This window comes from Eubalaena glacialis, chromosome 2 (assembly GCF_028564815.1).
Source record: "Eubalaena glacialis isolate mEubGla1 chromosome 2, mEubGla1.1.hap2.+ XY, whole genome shotgun sequence".
Lineage (NCBI taxonomy): Eukaryota > Metazoa > Chordata > Mammalia > Artiodactyla > Balaenidae > Eubalaena > Eubalaena glacialis.
Window position 1 is genome coordinate 110,259,300 of NC_083717.1, and position 15,190 is coordinate 110,274,489.

The window sequence follows — 15,190 nt, forward strand, 5'->3', positions numbered from 1 at the left end:
ATGAAGAATCATACAATATAAACTAGTGAAGAGGGCAGGTGAAGCCAGGGGAGGCCTAATGGTTGGTAAGAAAGTATATGAAATTAATAATCTGAAAGTTTCTACGCTGTGGAAGTTTTGCAGTAGCAGTCTATCTTCTAACTAGCTATAGTATTCTTTTTTTTTTCTTTTTTGGCCAAGCCACGTGGCATGCAGGATCTTAGTTCCCCAACCAGGAATCGAACCTTGCAGTGGAAGCGGAGTCTTAACCACTGGATGGCCCGGGAAGTTCCCCTAGCTATAGCATTCTTGAAAACAGAGAAAGTGCATTTTTTGTCCATGCTAACAGATGCTTGCTAATAACAGGAATCAACACATTCTTGCTGATCTGATTAGTTAGAGCCCCAACACCTCACCTGGCATGTTACAGCCAACGTATGACAGATCTGGGTCTTCCCAGTTCGGAATTCTCCAAACATCTCTGTGATGGATCCAGTCTCAATTCCTCCTAATAGAAGAGCAATAAGAAACACCTCTTAGCACAATACAAATATTTAGAAACAATAATCATAGAAATGTCCTAGGGGGACTTCCCTGGTGGCGCAGTGGTCAAGAATCCACCTGCCAGTGCAGGGGACATGGGTTTGATCCCTGGTCCGGGAAGATCCCACATGCTGCAGAGCAACTAAGCCCGTGCGCCACAACTACTAAACCTGCACTCTAGAGCCCACAAGCCACAACTACTGAGCCTGCGTGCCACAACTACTGAAGCCCATGTGCCTAGAGCAGATGCTCCGCAACAACAGAAGCCACCGCAATGAGAAGTCCATGTACCGCAATGAAGAGTAGCCCCCGCTCACCGCAACTAGAGAAAGTCCACACGCAGCAATGAAGACCCAACGCAGCCAAAAATAAATAAATAAATAAACTTATATTTATTAAAAAAAGAAATGTCCTAGGAGCTCATCAGAAAGATGTTTACATAATTTAGAAACCCAATTTTCAACAAGCAGTAATTTTAAAAATACTTATTTTGAAATAATTCTAGATTCATAGAAAATTTCAAAGAAATGTAGAGAGGGCCCGTGAATTCTTCATCCAGTCTCCCCCAATGTTAACGTTTTACATAACTATAATACGGTATCAATATCAGAAAACTGACATGGATACAATCCACAGAGCTTATTCAGATTTCTCCAGGTATATATGCACTCATTTGTGTGTGTGTAGTTCTATGCAATTTTATCACATCTGTAGCTTCATTTCACTATCACCACAATCAATATACAGAACTATGCCATCACAAGTCAATAAGCAGTCATTTAAAAAAATAAATTATAAATAATATCTAATGTTTACCAAATGTCTCTTGTGTATCTGGCATTGTGCTATGTATTTATATATATATCAATTCTTTTAATTCCAATAACTTATAAGGTAGGAAGTCTTTTTTTTAATAAATTTATTTATTTATGGCTGTATTGGGTCTTCGTTGCTGCGCGCGGGCTTTCTCTAGTTGTGGCGAGCAGGGGCTACTCTTCGTTGTGGTGCACGGGCTTCTCATTGCAGTGGCTTCTCTTGTTGTGGAGCACGGGATCTAGGCGCGCGGGCTCAGTAGTTGTGGCTCGTGGGCTCTAGAGCGCAGGCTCAGTAGTTGTGGCCCATGGGCTTAGTTGCTCTGCGGCATGTGGGATCTTCCTGGACCAGGGTTTGAACCCATGTCTGCTACATTGGCAGGCGGATTCTTAACCACTGCGCCACCAGGGAAGTCCCGGTAGGAGGTCTTTTTGTCCTCATTATGAAGATAAAAAAACCGAGGCGTAGAACACAATAAGTAGTTTGCACCATGTAATACAGCCAGTAAATGCTGAGAGGGGGAACAGAAGAGAAAGCAAACGCTCAAATTTGAGTGTGATTCCTGAACCCATGCTATTTTGTGCCCTAAAAAAAAAGGAAACTTGAATGATCGAATATTTGGGTAAGCAACAAGGACCAAATCTAACTTTGCAAAAATTTAGGACAGCAGTGCTTTCAAAAGTTCAAAAACTTTACAGCTTTCCATAAAGTCCTGAAGATTACTGTGCACTACAATGTATTGATACTACAATGTAGTATTCAAGCATGGAGTGTTTTAACCAGTCATCAGATTTTCTACCTTGTGGTAGATAAAAGGTTATAATTATTTCTTTAGGCAGAGGGAGCTTACTCTCAGAATGCAATATTAAATGGAGATTAAATTATTTAATTGGCAGATAATTTTAGTATTTTTTAAGTCAAGTACCACCCTCCAGCGGTCTTCCTTCTTCAATGTGAATACTTCTCTTTCTTAATTCTATCTAACACATAAACCCAACCCCAATATTTTATTTAGTTATGTTCTATAACCTGGATGCTTTGCTAACCGCAGTTCACAACATAGGATAAGGGATTACTATACCTTGAAGTAGTTTGTCAAGCTCTTTGGAGCCGGTAGTAATCTGTATGATCTCAGACCGCCTTTGGTGGAACTCAGTTGCAGTGGTGAAACCCATTGGAACTAATTTAGCTGCCTCAGTCTGGGGAAAAATAAGAAATGCCAAATCGATGAAATACGCTTAGTAAAACCAGGCATACAGTGGGAAGAGATAACATCCAACAAAATTTCCAGAATGATCTCTCTTTAAAAAGTTATCAGGCTTCTCTGGTGGTGCAGTGGTTAAGGATCCGCCTGCCAATGCAGGGGACAAGGGTTCAAGTCCTGGTCTGGGAAGATCCCACATGCTGTGGAGCAACTAAGCCCAGGCGCCACAACTACTGAGCCTGCACTCTAGAGCCCGCGAGCCACAACTACTGAGCCCACATGCCACAACTACTGAAGCCCGCGCACCTAGAGTCTGTGCTCTGCAACAAGAGAAGGCACCGCAATGAGAAGCCCGTGCACCGCAGTGAAGAGTAGCCCCCCACTCGCCGCAACTAGAGAAAGCCCGCGCACAGCAACGAAGACCCAACGCAGCCAAAAATAAATAAATAAATAAAATAAATAAATTTTTTAAAAAAGTTATCAAAATACTAGTAGTTCTAGTTCTAGGATTATTTTATCTCTCTGGCAAATAAGGGATAAATTAATTTAGAGACTCCAAGAAGATTAATTTTTAAATTGCCAATTAAGTAATACATTCATGTAGTTAAAAATAAAAAACTGATAGACCAACACATATGTACTTTGCCTGACAATACAGTACAAAGTCCTACATATTTAAACCTTCATTTCCTGTTCTATCAACCACAGAATGTATCTCTTAACTTTCTACTTTGTTAAATGAGGACATTTGTCCTTGATTTTTGCTCCCTCCACACCTACTTTTCCATCTCTGTCAGATGTACATTTTCTTTTACCCTGTCAAGGTTGAGAACGTTTAATCCTACTTTGTAGTCAATGATAAATCATTAATGATCAGTCTATAGGCTGATACCAAAATTTTAAAATAGGGGGACTTCCCTGGTGGCACAGTGGTTAAGAATCTGCCTGCCGATGCAGGGGACACGGGTTTGAGCTCTGGTCTGGAAAGATCCCACATGCCGCGGAGCAACTAAGCCCGTGCGCCACAACTACTGAGCCTGCGCTCTAGAGCCCACGAGCCACAACTACTGAAGCCCGGGCGACTAGAGCCCATGCTCCACAACAAAAGGAGCCACTGCAATGAGAAGCCCACGCACTGCAATGAAGAGTAGCCCCCGCTCGCCGCAACTAGAGAAAGCCTGCGCACAGCAATGAAGACCCAATGCAGCCATAAATAAATAAATAAATAAATTGATAAAAAATAATAAATAAAAATAAATGCATTCACAAATACATGGAATTAAACATTACATTCCTAAGTAACCAATGAATCAAAGAAATCACAAGGGAATTTAGTAAATTCATTGACATGAATGAAAATGAAAACAAAACATACCAAAACTTATGGGATGCAGCAAAAGCAGTGCTTAAAGGGAGATTTATAGCTGTAAATGCCTATATTAGAGAGATCTTAAATCAATAACCTAACCTTCCCACCTTAAGTTACTGAAGAGCAAACTAAACATAAAGCAAGAAGGAAGAAGATAAAATTTGAGTAGAAACTAGTGAAATAGAGAATAGAAATACAATAGAGAAAAATCATCGAAACCAGAAGTCGGTTCCTTGAAAAAATAAGCAAAATTGATTAAAAAAGACTCAAATCACTAAAATCAGAAATGAAAGAGGGGACATTACTACCAACATTACAAAACTAAATATATGCCAACAGATTAGATAACTTATAAGAAATACAGAAATCCCTAGAAAGACACAAACTATCAAAACTCACTGAAGTAGAAAAAGAATCCAAGTCCAGGCCTCAAATGATTAGCTGAGCTTGAATCTAAATTCAGTAAAATAAATTGTCTGAGTCGGAAGGAAGGAAGGGAGGGAGGGAGGGAGGGAGGAGAAAATCTGGATAGATCTATAGCAAGTAGAGATTAAACTTGTACTTTAAAAACTTTCCACAAAGGGAAAAAACCAATAAATAGCTGAATCGTGGGTTTGCATTATTCTCTAAACTTCTCTGTATGCTTAATACTTCACTTGAAAACTCCTTACAATGTTTATATTATAGTTATTGCAGAACCAAATGGTGTGCTAGAAATACAATTCTTTCATACAATGTTAACAACCGATGTCTCTCAAAGGTTTCTGTCAAGTTCAAATGAATTCTTTTTTATATGCCGCTAGTTTCAAAATCATGCTCCATTTTACCTTGATCTGAGGCATGTCTTTCTCTAGTATTCTCTGACTTTATCATTTCTCAAATTTTCCAACCTCTCAATCTTACTATGTATTCTGCTAATCCTTTTTCCCCCTGAAGATATCCTTTTCTTCTGCAAATGGGGCTATCTGCTCTCCAGGCTATCTACTGTCCTGGGCTTTCCTTTCCTGACTATTTGAGTTGGAGTCTCTCCAACCTAGATCCTATGTTTTCTGCCCTCATTTTAGTAAAGTATATCCTCAAGTAACTTCCTAAGAAAGAATAGGATGAGAGAAAAATGTTCTGAATTCTTGTATTTCTGAAAATGTTGTATTCTGCCCTAACACTGGGTGAATAATATTGCTACAAATAGAATTCTAGGTTTAAAATTATTTACCCTCAGAATTTTGAAGGCACTGCTCTACTAGCTTCTACCATCCAGATTTCTAATAAGAAATGTGCTATCTTTTTGATTTTTGTTCCTTTAGAGGTCACTTACATTTTTCTCTCTGCAATCTTTCAGAATCTTCTCCTTATAATTGGTATACTGAAAATTTCACACTGAGGAGTCTAGGTGTGCGTCTTTGACACTCTGTGGGGCCTTAGACTTCTACTTCCCTTTAGCTCTGGGAAATCTTGTATTATTTCTTTGAGAATTTTCTTTCCTTCTTTTTTCCTATAACTTTTACTGATCTTCAGGATTAATAAAAATTAGAAAATAAAAATACTAAAGAGAGGGGAGAAGAACTATAAACCAACATTTAACTCTAGTTAATATATGCTCAAATATTTAGGGGGAAATGTACTGACATCTACAACTGTCTTCGAAAAGCATAAAAAAAATCCCAGATGGACTGATGGCTGGATAGAGAGATAAACAGATAAAGCAAGTATATTAAAATGTTAATAGCAGTGTCTAGGTGGTGGATAAATAAGTGTTCATTGTAAAATTCTTTCAACTTTGCAGTAAGTTCAAAAATTTTAATCAAAAATGTGAAGGAAAAAAACCAAACTCATAGGAGATGTTTTCTCTTGTCATTTTAACCCCGACATTTTCTAGTCTATGAGCTCTTAAAGGAACAGATTATAACCAAAGTAAAATCTGAAGTAAAAACCATGCCAACTGCCTAATCTGGCAGAACTTGACTTCTATTCTTTTGTTTATATAATAAGCTTGCTTTCATCTGTCTTAAATCTGTAGGAGTTTTTTATGTCTGACAAGGCATAAGCAAAGGTCAGGATTTGTTCAGTCACAAAAACTGATGCCCAGTAATCAACAATATATAGACTTTAGGGACACCTACTGGCTTAATATCACAATCTTTCAAAGAGTTATTAGGTATTCAGAATTCTTACTTATTCAATTAAGTCACCACTTCAACAAATTTATTTATTTGAGCAATCCAATAAATGACAACTTCATACTTCATGGATGGCAACATCTTTAAGGGTTTAAATTAAGAATTACTTATAATTTTTGAGCCCACTGAATTAATACTATAAAATAACAGTGCTTAAAAATTCAAAGCTCTTAGTATAATACACAATAAAACAGAATTTACTGGGTTGTATATATATTATTGTATGAGATATTAAATAAATCTCAGATATTGTCCATCTGACTAGATTATGTGGCAGAACTACATGCACTGAAACTGTAGGATGCATTTTTTGAAGATTCTTTAGCATCTAAAGATTATTTTTCATAGAAAATTTCTGTATAACAGTAGTCAACACAAACTATAAATATATAATTTTATAAATTAAATACTTGCTTTACACTACAGAAAACTCCAAGAGTAAAGATAATCAAACTCTGTAACAACATACAAGCGTACTTCATTTTATTGCCCTTCATTTTATTGTGCTTCACAGATACTGCGTTTTACAAATTGAACGTTTATGGCAACCCTGTGTTGAGCAAGTCTATATGCACCATTTTTCCAAAAGCATTTGCTCTCTTCATGTCTCTGTGTCACATTTTGGTAATTCTCACAGTATTTCAAACTTTTTCATTATTATTACATTTGTAATGGTGATCTGTGGTCAGTGGTCTTTGATGTTACTAAAATTGTTTTGGGGTGCCAAAAACCATGCCTATATAAGACTGTGAACTTAACTGATAAATGTTTTGTGTGTTCTGACTGCTCCACCCACTGGCAATTCCCCCATCTCTCCCTTTCCTCAGGCCTCCCTATTCCTTGAGACACAACAATATTGAAATTAGGCCAATTAATAACCCTACAGTGGCCTCTAAGTGTTCAAATGAAAGGAGTGAAGTTGCACATCTCTCACTTTAAATAAAAAACTAGAAATGATTAAGCTTGGTGAGGAAGGCATGTCGAAAGCTGAAATAGGCCGAAAGCGAGGCATCTTGTGCCAAACCGTTAGCCAAGTTGTGAATGCAAAGGAAGTTCTTGCAGGAAATTAAAAGTGCTCCTCCAGTGAACACATGAATGGTAAGAAAGAGAAACAGCCTTACTGCTGACATGGAAAAAATTTTAGTAGTTTGGGTAGAAGATCAAAGCAGCCACAACATTCCCTTTAGCCAAAGCCTAATCCAGAGCAAGGCCCTACTCTCTTCAATTCAGTGAAGGCTGAGGGAGGTGAGGAAGCCGCAGAAGAGAAGTGTGAAGCTAGCAGAGGTTGGTTCATGAGGTTTAAGGAAAGAAGCCATCTCCATAACATTCAAGAGCAAGGTGAAGCAGCAAGTGCTGATGTAGAAGCTGCAGCAAGTTATCCACAAGATCTAGCTAAGATAATGAATGAATCTGGCTACGCTAAACAACAGACTTTCAATGTAGATGAAATGGTCTTATATTGGAAGAAGCCATTGAGGACTTTCATAGCTACAGAAGAGAAGTCAATGCCTGGCTTCAAAGTTTCAATGGACCAGTTGACTCTCTTTTTAGGGGCTAATGCCACTGGTGACTTTAAGTTGAAGCCAATGTTCATTTACCATTCTGAAGATCCTAGGGCCCTTAAGAATTATGCTAAATCTATTCTGCTTGTGCTCTATAAATGCAATGACAAAGTCTGGATGATGGCACATCGGTTTACAACATGGTTTACTGAATATCTGAAACCCACTTTGAGACCTACTGCTTAGAAAAAAGATTCCTTTCAAATTTTATTGCTCATTGACAATGTACCAGGTCACCCAAGAGCTCTGATGGAGATGTACAATGAGATTTAATGTTGTTTTCATGCCTGCTAACACAACATCCATTCTGCACCCTGTGGATCAAGGAGTAATTTCACCTTTCAAGTCTTACTATTTAAGAAATACACCTTGTAAGGCTATAGTAGCCATAGATAGTGATTCCTCTGATGGATCTGGGCAAAGTCAGTTGAAAACCTTTTGAAAAGGATTCACTATTCTAGATGCCATTAAGAACATTCGTTTAAAAAAAAAAGTATATATATAAACAACAACAACATTCGTGGTTCATGGGAAAAGATCAAAATATCATTAAACAGAAGTCTGGAAGAAGTTGATTCTCACCCTCATGGGTGACTCTAACAGGTTCAAGACTTCAACAGAGGAAGTAAATACAGATGTGGTGGAAATAACAAAAGTGAGACAGGCTGGGACCTGGGACCCTTTGCTGCAGTGCTGCAATGCTTGCACCTGGACACACCTCTCCTTGAGCAACAAAATACAAAGAAACTGTATGGGACAAAAAATAACTGTCTGCATGCGCAATTAGGGCAAATTCTGGACAAAACATACAAAGAGACCAAAAAACCCAACTGTCACTTTTGAAGAGCCTGGAGCAAAAGGAGGGTACTGCCATGCCCCCTACACGAAACACGAACTAAGGGATGGGCAAACCACCTAAGCCACCCCTCCAGCCCGACGCCTGGACACACCCCTACCCTCACCCCACGTAAAGAACAAGCTCACCCCCACTCAGGGAGTGAGCAAGCAAAGGAACCTGTTGTTTGTTCTCACTCCCCCCTGCTGCAGCAGGGGCCCCAATAAAGCCTTGCCTGAATTTCTTGTCTGGCCTCTGATCAATTTCCATTGATTAAGAAGGCCAAGAGCCCTGGTTGGTAACAAAAGAATGAGAAGTAGAGCCTGAAGGTGTGGCTGAAATGCTGCAATGTCATGATAAAACTTTCATGGATGAGGAGTTTCTTCTTATGGATAAGCAAAGAGAGGTTTCTTAAGATAGAATCTACTCCTGGTAAAGATGCTGTGAAGACCCTGGTGAAATGACAACAAAAGATTTAGAACATGACATAAACTTGGTTGATAAAGCAGTGCCAGGGTCTGAGAGGATTGATACCAATTTTGGAAAAATTTCTACTGTGGGTAAAATGCTATCAAATAGCACTGCATATTACAGAGAAATCATTCATGAAAGGAAGTCAATCTACGTGGCAAACTTCACTGTTGTCTTATTTTAAGAAATTGCTGCAGTCCCCCCAGCCTTCAGCAACCACCACCCGGATCAGTCAGCAGCCATTGACATGGAGGCAAGACCCTCACCAGCAAAAAGACTACAAATCACTTAAGGCTCAGATGATGGTTAGCATTTTCTAGTAATGAAGTATTTTTAAATTAAGGTAGGTGCATTGTTTTTGTAGACATAATACTATTGTATACTTAATAGACTACAGAATAGTATAAACACAACTTATATGCACTGGGAAACAACAAAATTCGTGGCGCTTTACTTCAATATTTGCTTTATTATGGTGGTCTGGAACCTAACCTGCTATTATCTCCAAGGTATAGCCTGTAAATACCAAAGGATAAGTGCATAAAATAAAATGTAATCACAGGGTATTATGAATGCTAAAGGAATATATGAAGCAAGAAAAATGAATAGTAGCTCTAAGACTTTGGAGGGAAATGAGAAAGGATCACAGTATATCAGGATGAAAATAATTGGATTTAGTCTTAGTTCTGTGATTAACTGCATGACTTTGGATAAATAATTGAATCACTGTGCCTAAGTTTCCTTATCTGTAAGACAGAGATAATACTGGTCCTATCTTTCCCAGTGTCATTATGAAGGCTAAGTGAGAATACTGTATATATGAAAAGGATGGGATTTCAAAGTTAAAGTGCTATAAGGGAACTCTACTCAATATTCTATAATAACCTATATGGAAGAAGAATCTGAGAAAGAGTGGATATATGTATATGTATATGAGTCACTTAGCTGTACACCTGAAACTAACACAACATTGTAAATCAACTATACTCCAATATAAAATAAAAATTCAATTAAAAAAAGTTTAAAAAAAGTTAAAGTGTTATATAACATAAAGGGTTATTAAGTTACTACCTCATTTAGGTTAAGCCAGTGAAATCACTTTTATGTCATTTATTTAGGTTAAAAAAAAACAAGCGTATGATTCATAATCACATTTTTTTCTTATTATTAAAGAATCTTGCTTATGACTAGTTGACTAACAGATTATACACACTGAGAGCCTAATTAACATGACTTTAATATTCAAGCAATAAAAACAGCTTTTCTATTTAACGTAATACATGTTTATCATAGAAACTGTAGAAACTTCAGAAAATTGAGGCAAAAATAAAAATTGCTCACATTCTCACCATCCAGAAACAAAGTTAATATTTTAGTGTATCTATCCCCAGTGTATGTGCTATACATATATAAAAACACACATTTAAAAAAACAAAAACATGTATGAACACAAACATGTTTTGTTAACCTGCTTTCTTATATCAGTAATATTTTCCTATGTCAATGGATATTCTTCGAAACTATTTTTTGTGGCTGCACACTAATGAGTATATTTCTAAGGCATGAAATCATAATATCCAGAACGATAAGGTACATACCACCCACTGCTGGTGGGAGTGCAAACTGGTAGTCAATTTAGCAGTATTTATGTCATAACCCGTGATACTGCAATTCCCTAAGAAAAATCCCAATTTATGCAAGGAGGCACATACAAAGATAATCAACTGGTAATGCAGTCACTTCTGGAAAGGGGAAGAGGGTGACACAGGAGGGGTGGAAGGAGGAAGACCGTAGCCTTTCACTGTACACCCTTTCGTACCACTACTGCCTCCCTCGGTCACATAAACAGTACTTACCAGAATTTTATCAGCTTTGGCTTCACTAATCCCCTTAATATTTATTAGCTCCTTCTTTGGTGCATAGGCAACAGCCTCCACAGTATGGAATCCAGCTTCTTCCAATTTCTTCACATCATTGGCATGTATGCCACATTGCTGCAAGTGAAGAAAACCATGGATAAATTTAAGCTTCGGTTCCCTCATCTGTCTAATGTGGTTATTTGTCCTACCTACTTCACAGAGCTCTTTTTAACTGTGATATTATATGCAAAAGCTTTGAAAAATATGACCTAAAATGTGAGGCATTTAATAACAAATTATCAACCTATTCATTATCAAAACCAGTGGGGTTTTTTTTGAATTTTTGAATTTTATTTATTTTTTATACAGCAGGTTCTTATTAGTTATCTATTTTATACATATTAGTGTATATATGTCCATCCCAATCTCCCAATTCATCCCACCACCACCACCACCACTTTCCCCCCTTGGTGTCCATGTTTGTTCTCTACACCTGTGTGACAGTCTCTAGGATCCATCCATGTCTCTACAAATGACCCAATTTCGTTCCTTTTTATGGCTGAGTAATATTCCATTGTATATATGTACCATATCTTTTTCTTTTTTTTAAATTAAAAAAAAATTCTTTTAATTTTATCTTTGGCTGCGTTGGGTCTTCGTTGCTGTGCGCAGGCTTTTCTCTGGTTGCAGCGAGAGGGGGCTACTCTTTGTTGTGGTGCGCAGGCTCCTCATTGCGGTGGCTTCTCTTGTTGTGGAGCACGGGCTCTAGGCACGTGGGCTTCAGTAGTTGTGGCACACGGGCTCAGTAGTTGTGGCGCACGGGCTCAGTTGCTCCATGGCATGTGGGATCTTCCCGGACCAGGGCTCGAATCCGTGTCCCCTGCATTGGCAGGTGGATTCCTAACCACTGTGCCACCAGGGAAGTCCCCACATCTTCTTTATCCATTCATCTGTCAATGGGCATTTAGGTTGCTTCCATGACCTGGTTATTGTAAATAGTGCTGCAATGAACTTTGGGGTGCATGTGTCTTTTTGAATTATGGTTTTCTCTGGGTATATGCTCAGTAGTGGGATTGCTGGGTCATATGGTAATTCTATTCTTACTTTTTTAAGGAACCTCCATACTGTTCTCCATAGTGGCTATATCAATTTACATTCCCACCAACAGTGCAAGAGGCTTCCCTTTTCTCCACACCCTCTCCAGCATTTGTTGTTTGTAGATTTTCTGATGATGCCTATTCTAACCAGTGTGAGGTGATACCTCATTGTAGTTTTGATTTGCATTTTTCTAATAATTAGTGATGTTGAGCAGCTTTTCATGTGCTTGGCCATCTGTATGTCTTCTTTGGAGAAATGTCTATTTAGGTCTTCTGCCCATTTTTGGATTGGGTTGTTTTTTTTTAATATTGAGCTGCATGAGCTGTTTATATATTTTGGAGATTAATTCTTTGTCCATTGATTCGTTTGCAAATATTTTCTCCCATTTTGAGGGGTGTCTTTTCGTCTTGTTTGTAGCTTCCTTTGCTTTGCAAAAGCTTTTAAGTTTCATTAGGTCCCATTTGTTTATTTTTGTTTTTATTTCTATTACTCTAGGAGGTGGATCAAAAAAGATCTTGCTGTGATTTATGTCAAAGAGTGTTCTTCCTATGTTTCCCTCTAAGAGTTTTTTATAGTGTCCAGTCTTACATTTAGGTCTCTAATCCATTTTGAGTTTATTTTTGTGTATGGTGTTAGGAAGTGTTCTAATTTCATTCTTTTACATGTAGCTGTCCAGTTTTCCCAGCACCACTTATTGAAGAGACTGTCTTTTCTCCATTGTATATCCTTGCCTCCTTTGTCATAGATTAGTTGACCACAGGTGTGTGGGTTTATCTCTGGGCTTTCTATCCTGTTCCATTGATCTATATTTCTGTTTTTGTGCCAGTACCATATTGTCTTGATTACTGTAGCTTTGTAGTATAGTCTGAAGTCAGGGAGTCTGATTCCTCCAGCTCCGTTTTTTTCCCTCAAGACTGCTTTGGCTATTCGGGGTCTTTTGTGTCTCCATACAAATTTTAAGATTTTTTGTTCTAGTTCTGTAAAAAATGCCACTGGTAATTTGATAGGGATTGCATTGAATCTGTAGATTACTTTGGGTAGTAGAGTCATTTTCACAATATTGATTCTTCCAATCAAAGAACATGGTATGTCTCTCCATCTGTTTGTGTCACCTTTGATTTCTTTCATCAGTGTCTTATAGTTTTCTGAGTAGAGGTCTTTTACCTCCTTAGGTAGGTTTATTCCTAGGTATTTTATTCTTTTTGTTGCAATGGTGAATGGGATTGTTTCCTTAATTTCTCTTTCTGATCTTTCATTGTTAGTGTATAGGAATGCAAGAGATTTCTGTGCATAACTTTTGTATCCTGCAACTTTACCAAATTCATTGATTAGCTCTAGTAGTTTTCTGGTGGCATCTTTAGGATTCTCTATGTACAGTATCATATCATCTGCAGACAGTGAGTTTTACTTCTTCTTTTCCAATTTGTCTTCCTTTTATTTCTTTTTCTTCTCTGACTGCCATGGCTAGGACTTCCAAAACTATGTTGAATAATAGTGGCAAGAGTGGACATCCTTGTCTTGTTCCTGATCTTAGAGGAAATGCTTTCAGTTTTTCACCATTGAGAGTGATGTTTGCTGTGGGTTTGTCGTATATGGCCTTTATTTGTTGAGGTAGGTTCCCTCTATGCCCACTTTCTGGAGAGCAAAACCAGTAGTTTTAAACTAGCACTATGTATATTAAAATAGACTCTTGTCATGAATTGGATTAAACCTGTAACTCTAAACCTTTTATGACTAGGATTCTAAATGAACTTTGAGACCCTGGGCCCTAAAAGCCCACTTTAAACATTTCCCAATGTTTTCCACATCAAGCACACATAAAAAAATATGTTTTACACTAAGCTGGGGTAAACAGCTAAGACTGCCCCAGAGCTAAGGTGAGCATATCTTAGCATAACCTTTTTGTACCACAATAACTGGAAAGCTCTGTTTTAACAACTGATATTAAAGATGGAGAAAACTACTTTTGGTCAGGGATTTATATACCACTGCTCAAAAACAAACCACCCAAAGGTACTTCTTTCTCCCTATATACAAAGTCAGCTTTGATTTTATTAGCCACCAAAACCATGACTTCTAGGACAGCATGAATTAGTAGGGGGATGTGTATGCATTTGGGGGTCAGGGAAGGTTTGGGAGAGGGGAGAGAATAGTACCTGCCCATAGAAACCGGTCTGTTATTAATATTTAAGCAAAAAGCAATACACATGTGTGGGTATAAGGATGCTCACTGAAACCAAAAGTTATGACTCTGAATTTTCCAATGTTTATCACAAACCCGTTTAAGTAACTTCCAGAGAGTGGAAGCTTAGGGGCCAACAGGAGGAATATGCAAAAAGAGACAGAAGAATGAAGGCTTTCTCAGCATTTTCTCCTGCTTCTTTCAGCCCAAGTCAACTGCACTCACTCTGGGGCCTCTGTACAATGCACAGAAATAGTGCAAGGCCCCAGCTCTGGTGCTTGATGTTCTTGTGCAGAGTCTTGAACTCGCACAACGTAACCCCAAGCCCTTCTCTCTGCCTATGACAGCTGTCTTCCTAGTAACCTCAGCACAGATCGAGGTCAGTGGAGAGAGATTGTTCCTCTCCCCTTCCTGCATAGCTGGCCCAGGCCATTGTAATTCCCTGGACAGTAATTTCATACTTAGTACAAACAGCAGAGACTCTACCATGGGATCGTAGGGCTTTTTAGTTTCTGACATCCAGCTCTAAGAAAGAAAAATGATAATGTAGTAGAATAATTCTTGACAAAAAAAGAGATCTGGCCAGACATGTTTAGCAACTGTCTTAAGCCTTTCCACAGAATCCTTGACAACCCTCCTGAAAACTCTAATTTGGATTTTTACCTTAGGTAGTAAACCAATGGTTTATGTAAAGGTTGTGATTTCTCCCAATAGGTAGAACAATCTTGTCCAGCATTATAATTCTAAAATTAGCAACCAAGCACATACCTCTAATCGAGAAATAGGTTGTGGGCCAAAGCTCTCTTCTTCCACTGAAGTATCTGCATTTGCTTCAAGCTGCATCTGCATAGCCATTAGTTAGTGTTCAATACTGAAAAGTACAGATGGCCATCAGGAAGAACACTAGAGAAAGTACAGAGCTGCAAACACAGTTTTACAATAAATCTCTTAAAGAATTACTTGCCAGGCTTTTGGCTTAATCACTGACATACCCATGGCAGGAAAAAGAAACAAAATCTCTCACCAGCCTTCCCTTCCACCTAGATAGCTGTATCAGAAAGACTTTAGGAGGAGCCAGGAATATCTTGCTTCTTAAAG

At 38.2% G+C, this 15,190-nt stretch overlaps 1 protein-coding gene across 2 annotated transcripts in view; it reads right to left on the minus strand.

The window, feature by feature from the left end:
- RAD51 (RAD51 recombinase) overlaps positions 1 to 14,947 on the minus strand; it is a 30,940-nt gene extending 15,993 nt beyond the window's left edge. For both annotated transcript variants that reach the window (XM_061182242.1, XM_061182243.1), the window contains exons 1-4: positions 14,861 to 14,947; positions 10,810 to 10,947; positions 2,417 to 2,534; positions 396 to 487 (exon numbers count right to left, since the gene is read on the minus strand). In XM_061182242.1, the coding sequence (XP_061038225.1) occupies positions 396 to 487; positions 2,417 to 2,534; positions 10,810 to 10,947; positions 14,861 to 14,947 (435 nt within the window). The remainder of the gene's footprint in view (positions 1 to 395; positions 488 to 2,416; positions 2,535 to 10,809; positions 10,948 to 14,860) is intronic.
- Between the last annotated feature and the right edge of the window lie 243 nt (positions 14,948 to 15,190).